The sequence below is a fragment of the Hyposmocoma kahamanoa genome, unplaced genomic scaffold (genome assembly GCF_003589595.1).
Source record: "Hyposmocoma kahamanoa isolate Upper Pololo Valley unplaced genomic scaffold, ASM358959v1 212, whole genome shotgun sequence".
Taxonomy (NCBI): Eukaryota; Metazoa; Arthropoda; class Insecta; order Lepidoptera; family Cosmopterigidae; genus Hyposmocoma; species Hyposmocoma kahamanoa.
The window spans coordinates 401,626-415,704 of NW_020653733.1; the positions used below are offsets into that span (position 1 = coordinate 401,626).

The 14,079-nt window shown below is 35.1% G+C and overlaps 1 protein-coding gene across 1 annotated transcript; it reads left to right on the forward strand.

The window, feature by feature from the left end:
- The first annotated feature begins 2,546 nt into the window (after positions 1-2,546).
- Positions 2,547-10,891, forward strand: LOC113227660 (cytochrome b5-like). The gene is made up of 4 exons (XM_026460623.1): positions 2,547-2,595; positions 7,547-7,667; positions 7,933-8,055; positions 9,802-10,891. The coding sequence occupies exons 2-4, from the start codon at positions 7,548-7,550 to the stop codon at positions 9,913-9,915; spliced, it is 357 nt and encodes a 118-aa protein (XP_026316408.1). The 5' UTR covers positions 2,547-2,595; position 7,547; the 3' UTR covers positions 9,916-10,891.
- The last annotated feature ends 3,188 nt before the right edge of the window (positions 10,892-14,079 follow it).

Below are 14,079 nucleotides of genomic sequence, written 5' to 3' on the forward strand. Positions count from 1 at the left end.
TGGATTGTCTAATTTTGTTGCTGTGAAATTTAACCTTAGCTACACGTACTTTTTTAAATATTTTTGAATAATTTGTGACATATTCTATAAAATTTGAATTAGTATTATTAGTTTTCATAGCATATAGCTCATACAAACGAGACCTATTCCTATGACAACCTACTGCTGCCCAGTCTTTGAATTTAGTCTCTCTATGGAAAATGAATGTTTTCGATTTAAATACATTATCAAATTCATTTTTAATTAAACCAAATATTGTGCTGTATAAAGTATTTGGAACCTCCGGTATATGGGATAGGCAATTTAAAGTATTGCCGTTCTGTGGTAATCGGTCTGCAGATAAATTGGATATTGGATAGTGAAATATCTTCTTTTTAAGTATTGCTTAGCCGTGATAACCTAAAGGTTTGACTTACCGCCGCTCGAGTAGAGCCCGTGGGTTCGAATTCGGGCCCGCACCTTTGAGTTTCGGAATTTAAGCTTTAAATTTAATTTGAAATATGCGATGAGCTTTTCTGTAAAGGAAAACTTCGTGATGAAACATGCACGTCGCAGAAGGCTCACAACTTTGAAGGATGATAAAAATTGAAGGATGTCAAAATAATTAGAATAACGTCAGAATAAAATCTTCTTCTTTTAAATGTTACGGTTCCACCGGAATAATCGGTGAACGATGAAGTTAGGGAATTGTCTTTTAAAAATTCTGACAATGTACTCGTATAGTACACGTTATTAGTCAATAAGTCGTTTAATTGCTTTTAAAATGATATGAGGCTTTTCCAAGACCTTATTTTCGGTAAATTCACAGACCACATAAAAATTATTTAAATACCATACTCTACGCAGAAGCACAACTCACACAGACAGTGCGCATGCAAGTTCTGTGGAACGCAGGCCTATTAAGTATTTATTTTGATATTATTGTTCCAGACTGTAAGCAACAAAGACAAGTCTTAGGTTTGCAACAATTTTAAAGATTCGGTGAAATCACGAATCGTATTATCTAATCCAAAAAATAAATTTCACATTAAATCCTATGCTAATAAAATACACTTTATGAGAGATAGAGTTGTATTTCCGCTAATAGTAGATATGGTATCTTCACGGACGATTAGCCTTGCAGAGATATCAAATATTTGAAGTAGGTACACTTCTTTTATGTAAAGTTCTTTAAACATTTACTTGCGTAATTAATAATTAGTGCCAGACAACTATACCCAATTACCTGGCCTCAAACTAGGGAATTCCTAGTATTATGACTAACGGAATTCCCCGGAGTGAATCGCAACACCAACACTTCCCAGAACACTCTTACATATTCAGACAAATTAAAAAATTTAAAAATTCATTTTTAAATTACTCCTACCGAGACCGAGGTCGTAATGCTGCTACCTGACGGACAGCATGCGCGTAGATGACATATGTGTACAACTGCATACAATTGATATTTTATAACCATTATGTTGATTAAACCCTGAAATCGTCTTTGCTGAAAAAATCAAGTTGTTTTAAGACACAAAAATTATATATAATAATTAATTAAGCAAGAAAGTAATTTAAAACGTCACTAACTTTGTTTTTGATTCTTGAAATACTTGATAGCTGAAATCTCGACTACGTGCGGTAAGTTGATCGTGGCTTAACTTAAATTAACTGCAGTTCATCTGTTAGCAGCCTGCGCCGCAATGCATTTTGTATATTTGAATACAATCAACAAATCTATGGTCAACGGATGGAACTGCTAGTATATAACAAATCTTTGAATTTAAGGTCTAATTTAGATCGAGTTTGCGTTGAATGGGACCACGGCCCACAAAGGAAACACGCAATAAACTTCTTTACGGGCATGAAAAGCGTAATCGGTTCCCGCCCACGCACGCGTAGGCTCAGCACAGTGCCGCAATCGTGGAGCCTTGTCGAGAACTATGCCGTAGTCATGACAATTTCTCCAACATATGTACATAATAATTATGTCGTAAACGCTTGTAGAGAAATGAGTTGCTTCGAAGGCGTCACGATGAATCCTTGTTTTAATTTTTAAGCAATTGCGCTATTTCATTCTGTTATTTATTAGTCTTTTTTTCAGTCAAAGTTGATATTTTGTATTAAAAAATTCGTTAAAGTTAAAAAAGAGAGGCACAAATCCAATGAATATAATGGCTTTTACAATTTATGGCGAATACCGTCATGATTTAAATATCTGGAGGTTTTTTGGTCTAAAGGTTGTTTGAAATTTCACAAATTTGGTAATAATCTTAGAATTATACAATAATAAAAAAATAATAAAAACAATAATTGCATAGTGTCAGTGTTGCAGCCGTCGTCGTGCGATTATATTCAATGAAGCTTGAAGGGCAATACTTTAATTTTTTTGTCTTTCAACGGCTGATTATGTTTCAATTATAATGCGTATGTCTGGTCTGCGAGCACGTCCAATTCTTTTGTTTGTAGGTAATAGCGATAATATCGTCATTCAGTGCAACGCATAAGTTGATGTGTCATGATGCGATTATCTATACTTATTGATAAATAACCAATAGATCTCTCAGTCTGAAACGTCTGCAGCTTGCCGGTATACATAGATTCAGTTCGAAGGTAAGAATGTTTAATATTATCATTTCGAAACATTTTGTTTATAACATATTTAATACATTTAATGATAATGCTATTTATTGAATTATCAGAATATAGTGTGTTGAAGGAAGGAGCTTCAGCAATACATGCTGCTTTTCTAGTTTCATTTCAATACATTAACTGGCGGGGAAACACAATAAGTCATAACCAAATATTCATTTTTAATTGTGGAGCGCCTAAAATTGTTTAATTATCCGTGACGAACGTATTTTGTAGACAAAATAAAAACAAACAACCGGTAAACGGATCTGGCTTAGGTAGTTTATCATTTAATAAACAAACAAATTAATGAAAACTGGAATTAAAAATCATTCATTACAGTTTAATGCAGCAACATCTCGATTTCTTTAAAAAGTTTATATAATGACTAAGAACGATTAGTCGGGGATGGAAGGTTATTCCCGCATTTAGAAGAAGCGAACCGAAAGCTTTCCCTGAAGGAGAGTAATCAAGGAAACGAGCGAAATCATAACACTGGACACCGCGGTGGCCTAGTCTTCTCAAGTCTTTTCTCAGTCTTTCCAACACAATTTGTTCCTGAAATGTTGAGGTGTACCGCGATGTCTCAGATTAAATAATAATATACAATTTTAATCCATGCCTATGGGACAATATAAATGGCGAAAAGAATATATTATATAAGTAACAATGGCCAAATGCAATAAGTGTTAAGAAAAAAACCGTGGTATACAGTGCAATAATTGTTTAATATGGTTACATAGTGTTTGTGTTTCAATATCCACTAACCAGTTGAATGCAAAGAGTAATAAATACCAGGACCTCGGCTTCACCTACCTATTTGGGAAAAGCAAGGGCTGGCAGATACCTCGCGTAACGCACTAGCATAGCCATACAAAGGGGGAATGCTGCCAGCATCTTGGGCGCCTTATCGCGGAGACCCAAGTCAATAGATGATATTACAATATTTTTCTTTGCATACGAATAAAAAAAATTTAAAAGTATACTTCATATTGTGACCAGCCCATACTACACGAACAATCTTTATAAAAAACCGTATGCGGATTGAAAAAGCTAGCCACGACACCGTTCTCTCATTTATTAAATACTAAATGTAAACAAACAAAAGTCCCGGAACTGGTAACATACGAATAGCACATTATATTATAAAACATATAACCTCTGAGATTACCCCGTTGATTACACACCTCATTAATACTCTGGCCGCGCAGGGGCGGAGCGGGAGCGTCCCGGGAATGTTCGAGTTCAGCACCCTGACACATTGAAACAGGGTGGCGGGGCTGGCGGGGTCCTGCCAGTTGGTGTTATATATATAAAAACAAATTCTGAGAACAATGTATACATATAAATAGACCTACAGTACTATGTATTGAAGCATAAAACGTAAATTGTACAAATACGAAACGGATACAAAATATCTGCATTATACAACTATTAGAACCACAAAGCATACATATCAACATCATATAGGCACTTGTTAGTTTTTATGACTAAAAATACCGATTTCACTTTGTGGTGAAACAGGTATTTTTAGAGTAATTTGTTCGACAATTTGAAACATAAAATGTCCTTTTTGAACGTGACTTTCTCTAAAATTTTTGTGTAAAAAACGCGTGGTTAAAATTTAAAATCCATTTGGAGGCCTATTGCTGACCCTCAGTTAAAATTACCGGATTCGTAGGTCAAGTACCGATGACTATGTAAGAACGCTAACATTTAACAATAGTTAATTTTCCTTTAATCTATCAATTACCTACATTAGATACTCATTCTGGCTGTCTTGATTTGTACGGTTATTCGTGACAATAAGGGCAACTCTATTTTATTTTGTTGTTGCCTCTGCAATTTAGAAATAAATCAGGAAACGACTCCCTTTGTATTAATACAATAGCACTGAAATCTCCGGCTTACACCTTTAACCTCCAAACCGCAAACAAACTTATAACCTGTTTAAACAATCAAAAAGATTTGATTACTTTCACTAAGTGAAGAGGAGCTATCGTGTCCAAATAATGGCATCCTCCTGTTATCTCATATCCGTTTTGGTGGATGTTAGGCCTAATCCTATTTTCCTGCAGAAACAAAAACCTACCTACATATATAGTAGACAACGTAAACATTTGTGCATTTTATTCAGTACTTATTGTTTAATTATTTAGCGTTAGTTTTTTTACACACATTTCTCCAATATTTCCGAAAGTTTTTGAATTTGGCATTCATAAAATTGTTTTCTTAATGCAAACGACAACCTGCATCTTGATGTAATCAGATGATCTTACTATGATTCAGTATTGCGGAGTTTCCATCTGAAATAACTTGAAGATATAAATGTTCTTCTTGAGAAAAAAGTATAAACGACACTGGCACTATAGCAATAGCGATAATATCATAATTTATCATATACGTGATGGAATCAACGTAAAAATGACGTGTATGGTGCCTCTTGAGACAAGTAGTTTAGATATAAATAGTGTAATATGTCAAATAATCGATAGGGCTTTTTGTAATCGCCTACCGTGAGTTGTTATCAGAAATTGGAACAGACAGATTATATTTGCCTAAACAGCATTGAGCGGAGAATACTCCTTCCTCTATAATTCTAAAATGGTTCTAAATAAAAAATTTAATTCATATTTTTCTTTCTAAATACCCTTTTTTATAAAATATATTTATAAGTGCACACTTAACTTCCATCTCACCCGATATAAAGTGATGATGAGGTCGACGACGGAGCATGCACACCTCAATAATGTCTATTTACTCTCGCCTTGAATAGTTCCAAGTTACAACGATCAGGGAATAAGTCTGCAGGCAGGGAATTCCACTCCATAGCCGTTCGCCATATGTGTGTGGAAGCATAACGCTTCGTGTGAATATTTTGAATATCCACAACATAGGGGTGGAACTCAAGCCTACGTCTAGTCCCCCGGTGATGGAAGTAATTCTACCTTAGTAAAGTAATTGCTGGTTACATATTAAATATAATATAATAATTCGGGGATTTCAGAAGAAGGTATTGTTCACTCTATATGAAACTATTATTTTCTTGAAATTTAAGTGAATACACTGTGCATTCCCATCTCTGGTTATTACCCAGTCCACCTGCCAAATACAATCACTTCACCACAGCCAAGTACATCTAGTATTACGGACCGGCTGCTGGATCGGGTAGATGTAAGAATATAAGAATAAGTTCATTTGGCATCACAAACACAAATAAAAACATAATACTTTCAACATATTTACACTTTTAGAGAAAAGAACAAGAGACTTATGCTAAATTAACATTAAGTATGTGTTAACATTAACAAAAACATGCGTTGCTAACGTGATGCCATGCCTGAAAGTATTGTGAATCATTATAGGTGGTCCCACACTAGGCCAAGCCTGTCCTGTGGCGACTCTTTTACGGTTTCAATTTATAAATCCCGGCATTGCATAGCGTTACACGTTGCCTTTGTAAATACTCTTTTGCATTTTCTATTACTCTATAGCAATATTTTCTATTTGGTTAGCACGGTTCACTTTTTGTTAGTTTTTCTTATAATATAATCTTAAATTACTTTACTTTGAATTTAACTTACACCTACTCCTCAACACATAGGCTTGAATGATTAGAAGCAGTCCATTCTAAATAAACCATCATGCAGCGGCGTACTTATGTATTTCTTATAAAACTTCATGATGTTGTAAACGGTTTCGAATAGTGCCTACAGGAAGTCCAGAGGTTAATTACTTCGATAAATAGTGCCTATTGTATAAAAACCTTTTCGGATAAGCTTTTTTTTAATATTTACACAATCAAATATTTAATTTCATTATCACTAATTATTTAATTACTATATTGATGATAGATAGCATGTCTTGGCGAGTGCGGTATGGTAATATGCATGATATTTCATTTTGGTTATCAACTATGTACTAAACACAGCAATAGCATAGTATAAGGGAGTGACCACACTTACCGACGCAGAGAGATACAGATACACAACTAATGGCATCAATTGTTGTGTTAACGTTTTTCAAGCAATGGTACTTACCTCAAATTCAGAATTTTTGAATCAACATTTAATTACTATTTCACAATTGTACTTCCATAATCGAGATTCCAATTCGCGATGCCGTATAAAAACATGTATACGTAAGTGCTGTATTTGATAAAGGCTATTTCAATATAGCACGAGAACACTGTGATGAATATTCAAATTATGTTTACAACCTACAGGTTCAACAAAAATAATCTGCTAACCCTACGCTCCGAGAGACAAGTAGGCATTACTGCGTCGAACAGGCGGGAGTTGCCTTACTTGTCTCATTCTGTACCATGGTAATAGTCTTGGTGAGACGTGAACAACCAAAAAAACGTTGTCTTTCTCCGGTTAATATTAATTCTTAAAATACTTAAGAAATTATATTAAATATAATATTACCGACTATCATGATGTTTTACTCCAATGATATTCAGTTACTTTTTGTGAAATTGCTGCACTAGTTTGGATCGAACTCAGAAAAATACATTCGATCCGATTGGGTTCGAACCAGCATCTTCAGTATACCAGGCCGATCATCTTCCTACTACGCTACGGGACGAACCAGCAGACCCAAGGATTTTTTCTGAGTGGTGCAGATCTTAGTTTTTGGTTTTTTTACGACTTTTCTGTTGTAGCACACTCTGTGAGAAATCTATGAAAGTATCTTAAAATACTTACCTACTACATTTTAGTAACATTGAGTGGGCGTGTCCATCTCAGGCTCAAACTTTAGAGTTTAAAGTGTAAAGTTCTTTTTAGAATGAACCTTATAATTTTGAAACCTTATCCCATTTAGGGCAGATTAATATAGTTGATACGTTCCGCAGAAACTAGTCACTTCACAAACCACTTGAAGACGCGTGGAGTCAATGTAAACCCTGTCGGTCAATTTCTTCTTACAGCATGGCTGAAGTGATCCGGTATACGCGCGCGGAGATTTCCAAGCAAGATGGGAAGGATAATAGAAAGCTCTGGATCATTGTGAAGGACATCGTTTACGACGTCACCACTTACCTCCACGAGGTAATTAAATGTTATCACTGAATGGCAAGCTTTCTACAAGGCGCATCTGTACTTGCCTATCGTCTCTAGGTACCGTCTCTGTAATTAGACGAAAATCGATAAACCTATTGATTTTTACCTTTTATTTTGTTTAAATTAGGTCGGCAGCAGGTTCCTAGTGTTAAAAATCATTGCCAGGTTTTTCTGAGGTGCTTGAATTTTATGTATGTACTCACAACTCTCCAGAAATTTAAGTATCACCTAACAAAAAATAAATAATTACCAGCATCCCGACGGTGAGGCCTCGATTTTGGAAGTTGGGGGCAAGGACGCGACGAAAGACTTCGCGGACCACTCCAGCGACGCTAAGAAAATACTCGCCAAGTACAAGATCGGAGAAATCGTTGAGGTAACCCCTAAAACTCTCCGTTGGTTCGTTCCGTGGCTTAGTTGGTATAGCGTCTGACACGGTATGCAAGAAGACGTCGGTTCGAATCCGACCGGATCGAAGGAATTTTTCTGAGTGTTCGATCTTTGTATTAATAATTATAACAAACTAGTGGAGTAATTTCACAAAAAATAATTGAATATCAATTCAATAAAAATTTAATTAATACAGTGAATAGCGACATCTCTCGCCAGGATTGGTAGCTGTAAAGATACTAACTGGGTGATAAATCTGTCATAGATTTCTCATAGATGGCGCTATGACTAAACAGTCGTTGAAAATCCAAATACAAAGACACGACGCAAGCACATAGAAAAATTCGTGAGGTCCGTTGGTTCGTCCCGTGGCTTAGTTGGTATAGCGTCTGGCATGGTATGCAAGAAGACGTCGGTTCGAATCCGACCGGACCGAAGGAATTTTTTCTGAGTGTTCGATCTTTGTATTGTTTTTTACCTACCTATCTACGTCACCACAGTAACCTGTTATTTCGTAGACATAAAGATTGAATGAAAATAAATTCTTCCACATTGTAATAGTAGTAAGTAGCATATAAGCGTAATCTGGCTAGAAACAATCTCTTGCTGGCAGACTCAAAAGATAGATTTGCCAAATTCGCTGTTGAGTCGTGTAATTAAGTTACTAAAAGGTTTGACAGTTCAAAGCGGCCATATTGTTGAGGATGCTTTTGTCAAATCTGTTGTTTATTTTTCAGTAACTAAACACAAATCATCATGGCAAGTTACAGCGTCGAGCAACACGTGCAAATGGCAAAAAAAAATTATCAAAATGGGTTCTATTATGGCAACGATGCGCGCGTAATACACTGCCTCGGGTTCTCCTAAGCACTCTCATGAACAGCGGCGAAGTTTTCGGGTGTTGGCTGATGGCTTACTGAAGGACGTCGACTCGAGTTTGGCCACCAAACGTTGAATAGTCGACTGGGAAGGACGACCACGGAAACCACAATAGAACACCCATTTTGATAATATTTTTTTATCATTTGCACGTGTTGCTCTTCTCTGGAATCTGCCAAGATGATTTGTCTTTAGTACCTGAAAAATAAATACAGATTTGACAAAAGCAGACTAAGGCTATATTCAATATTCTAAAACTGTGTTATGGTTTTTACGATATCTCAAAAAATATTTTGTCACTTAGTTGTAACATTTATTTCAAGGATTTATAAGTATTATAAATTATAATTAAATTAAAAATTAGAATTTAAAAAATAGGCTTGTGTATACAATATACACGAACCGGCTCTCTCTTACAGCTGCAGTTAGGCAACAGATGCTGGTTCGAGTTCAGGTTGAATTGAAGGAATCTTTCGGTCTGACCGATTTTTATATCAATAATAGTAATAATAATATATTCGACACAATTCGTTATTTTTTGTAGATACTTAGAAATATTTCGCAAAAGTGTGAAAATAAATGTATGGAAAGTTCCACATACATTAATTTTCACTCACATTATGGACTTTATTTATAGGTAAATTAACCTAAAGGGTAGGTCAGCAAAAGATCGAACTTAACTACAGTCAAGAGCACGTCAAGCTTAACATTTTGTACTTTGGACCGTTCTTATCGTAAGCGGCATAGAGTTGGATTTAAGTCTTAAGTGTCAAGCTTGATGTGCTCTTGATCCTGTACAAATTGTTAGCGTTTTAATATTTGGTTAACTTAGATAAAGCATATCGTTTTTCAGGAAGAGAAATACTACGATGCCAACGGCAAGAAGAAGAAAGGCGTAGTATCAACGGACGCGGAGCAGGGCGGAAGAGGCTGCATGAGCATCATCACATGTGGCCTGCTCGGGTGACACCCCACATAGTTGCAAACATTTCTCCCATGACACCGCATATAAGTTCCATAGCTGCGTTTCACGTGAAGACCAAGCTAGTGGTTCCTTGAGTCTCTTATGTTTTGAAAGAAACATTAATAAACACCAAGCTTAACTCGCATTTAAGTAATAGTGATGCGATTCTAAAATGGTAATTACTACCCACAAAAATTAAGTTGTACGAGTGTGATAATGAGTATTGAGTTTTACTCATCTAAATAGCAATTCATCATCAACCCATTTATACGTCGCATGCTGAACACGGGTCTCCTCCAGACGAGTGTTTCGGCCATAATCTGCGACACTGGCCCAATGCTGGGTTGTTGGTTGGGAACTTTAGACGTTTTCCGAGGATTGTCAATGTTCTTCCAGGTGCAGGTTTCATCACGATGTTTTGCTCTCAAATTAAAGTCCGAGAAACTCTGAGGTGCAAGCCGGGATTCGAACCCACGGCCTCTGCTTGAGAGTCGGTAGGTCAAACCGTTGGGCTAAATGCAATTACGTTCGTGAAAACGAAATATAGCATTAGATAAAATAAAATAACTTGTAGATACTTGTTCGATATACGTACTATCAAACTGCCTCTACATGCTCTCAAATGTATATACTGTATGTTAGTGCATTGTAAAATAATAAAATAGATATCTATTTAGTGATATGCTTTAGAATTAGAAAGTGATATCATATTTAAACGTCGCCTTCACTTATCGCAAAAAATTGTAACGATAACTTTGTAAATAATTATTTAAGCAAATATAAAGCAACTTAATTCGTGGAATTAGGAATTAAAATTTAATTATTGGGAGACGAAGTAATTGTTGTACAGTCAAAGTCAAGGCCAAAGATTATTTATTCCATAGGTAAAATAAATTTACACTTGAAAACGTCACATTTAAGCTACTGCTCGTTCACTATGCTGGCTTCCCTGAGAAGAACGAGCAAGAAACTCTAGGGATTGCTCTTTTCGAATAAACTTAAATGCTATGGAATACACTTTGAATCAAATTTGTGTGGATTCTGGAGTCATGTCGTCTTTCCATACATCTTTATCTAACACGTAGTCTTCAATTTTGTAATACGATTTTTCGATCAAAATATTTTAAATGCAGTTTTTAAACTTAGGAAATGATAAACTTAATATATGCTCCGGAATCTTATTGTAAAAACGTATACAGTTCCCCATAAAAGAGTTGTTTACCTTGGTTAAACGAAATCGTGGTACCATGAGTTTGGACTTAGCTCTAAGGTTAATATTATGGATATCTTCTTTCTTATTGAAATTATGTATATTTTATATATTATATATATTTTACAGTTAATAATAAACAACCCCAAAATAAACGACTTAACAAGTATTGCCACGGAATTTCATAATTAGTTACTAACTTGAATAATAGAAGGAATGTAGGTATACGCTAGCTTTCAGTTTTATATATTGCTAAGTAAACTGGAATAATATGAAATCAGAGCTAAATTTTTCAAGCTGTACCTACCTGAAAAATAGAAAACGGTACGTAGTGATTGTAAATAAGACTACAGAATCTATTATTAAGATATATATAAATTTAAATGTGTAGTAATTGTGTACGGTGTATTACAAGGTAGAGTATTAGGGCCTTTTTATTGTTTTCCTCTTTCTTGTATTTGAAGAACATCGAGTACATAACGATAAATAGAGACGAAATAAGGGACACCCATCCCTGGCAACTCATCAGGCGAATAATAAAATAAATAATAATAATAAATCGCTTTTCAATATCAACTCTCGTTTGCGCTGATATCACAAATTAGAAAACCGAAATAGTACAGGGCCACAAGTGACCTGTGAAAAAATATTCTGTATTTATTGTAATAAAGATAATATCTCTAACAATGAGGGATGTTCAGCTGTCAGGGAAAAACAGCAAAACATCTAATTACAAAACAAACGGACTCACATTTCATCGGTAATTTCAACAATAAGCAATATGTAGTTTTGCATTTTTCGTACATTATAGCAAAGCTCAAGTTAAACTAGTCGATTTGAAGTGAAACAGTTGACGACACCCGTCAATTGTTTCGAACTTGGGCTGGCCAATCGGAGCGCAGTTGTCACAGTAATGATTTGGCAGAATAGTTTTCAAACAAATTAAATGACATTTCGTCTCTACTTCTGGTTATATACTCGATGTTGAAGAATGACATTTCAGAAATTGTGACAAAAATGTTGATATTGATAATAGTGGATTATAATTAAATAACATAAAATCACGAAAGCAAAATGGTTAAATTGAAATAATAAATGTTAAGTATGTAGATCTTGACAAAATGAGTTACGTATATATAAATCATGGTGGGCATTAATGTAAAGTTCGTATAAATACATCCCAAAGGACAGAATTCAAAGGAGGTAGATGTAACATGATTCTTCGCCTTCAAATAGAGGATCCCTGCAAAATAGCCATGTTTAGAGAATATGATAACGAAACATAGACAATAGCATTGCGTTCGACATTACTTACAGCCCACTAAGTTCGTCGAATTATAAATGTACCAAGAACTGCATTGTACCTAAAAATTCGTACTTCAAAGTGTGCCAAATCAATAAACAGTTACATTAAAATCACAAACTTTATTGAATGTTTACTGCGTCACTGGTTCAAAGAATAAAACATATAATAGCGTAAACGAAATATTTGATTATATACATAATTATTAATGTTACATTTTATACGTAATTTGATTAATATTTTAAGAAAATGTTTCTTGTGATAAAATATAATGTAAAAACTAATTAACTAACAAGGTCATTATTTATAATATAAGGAACACGGCTTTATAATTCTGTAATTTTTTATTCGGTGTTATGTTGCATGTACTCATTTTTTTTCAAGTATTGTACTTGCCACATTAGGGCAATATTTAAAATTGAATTTAATTTTTTTGTACAATAAAATAGACTTTTTAAAGAAAATATAATACGTTTTTACTATACGTAGCAAGGCGCTGCTTTCCCTCGACAATGTAATGTCTATTACTTGACTACAAAAAGCAAAAGGAATGGTCGTGAAAAAGGTCACTTGGGGGTTTCCACTAATTCGTTGTATTGGAATGTATGCTGCTCAGTAACCTCAGCCGGGTACTTATGTAGAGTTATTTAACCAAATATGTTTACTTATATACCCAAAGTCACGATTCTATTTTTAACCGACTTCAAAAAAGGGAGAAGGTTCTCAATTAGACTGTTTTTTTTTTGTGTACGTTACGCGACTATTCTTTCTATTTGTGAACCGATTTTCATGATTCTTTTTTTTGTTGGAAACAGGGTACCTCCATAGTGGTCCCATTTAATTTTGAAGAAAATCATCCACCTCTAAGGGGTGCCACCCTTGGGGATGAATCCGGTTTCGGGTACTTTCCGGTAACTGATTTCAATAAAATTTGACAAATAGATGTAATTTGAGGTTAGTTTTTTAATAATAAAGTTATAATTACCAAAACCGATAGGAAAAGAAGTGTGAACCACTAAGATAATGCCCGAGCAAGCCATAACATGGCTAAAATGTGTGTGATAAGCGACAATAATAAACATCTATTATTTACATGACTACTGCGACTTTAACTGTTTCTGCCGCCAAGCAGCAATGCGAGCATTACTGCGTTCCACTTTAGAAGGGTAAGGGTGCTGGTGAAATTACAGGCACACGGGACTCGTCAACTTACGTTCTAGGGTGAGGGTCGCAGTGGCAGTTCCCATAAGATTTTTGCGATTTAAAGCTCTGAGTGACAATACAACTGTTATGGACAGGCGTGTCGCTTACCAGCAGGCGCACGACTTGTTCGTCCCGTCACTTAGCATAAAAAATCACCACAAGATCTCTCCATCAAATGTTGCTTACCGTCCAGGTTTTATTGCTTCTACTTACGACGAATTACTAAACGTAAGTATGTTACAAATATTACTAGTATCATTAAACTAAAAACAATAATATTACAATTTAATACTAAAAAATCGAGCGCGGTTGTAGTTCATGTACATAGATTTACAATTATTGATTGGTATATTTTGCTAACATTTACAAAGGACGAAGCGGAAGCTGTCTCTATGTACAGACGGCAGCACATCAAGCTACAGACTGACAGATTTTGTTCCTGGGGACGATA

Coding starts and splice junctions, on each gene's coding strand:
- LOC113227660 (XM_026460623.1), top strand. CDS start 7,548: ATGGCTGAAGTGATCCGGTATACGCGCGCGGAGATTTCCAAGCAAGAT. Junction 7,668..7,932: donor TCACCACTTACCTCCACGAG/GTAATTAAATGT, acceptor AATAATTACCAG/CATCCCGACGGTGAGGCCTC. Junction 8,056..9,801: donor AGATCGGAGAAATCGTTGAG/GTAACCCCTAAA, acceptor ATCGTTTTTCAG/GAAGAGAAATACTACGATGC.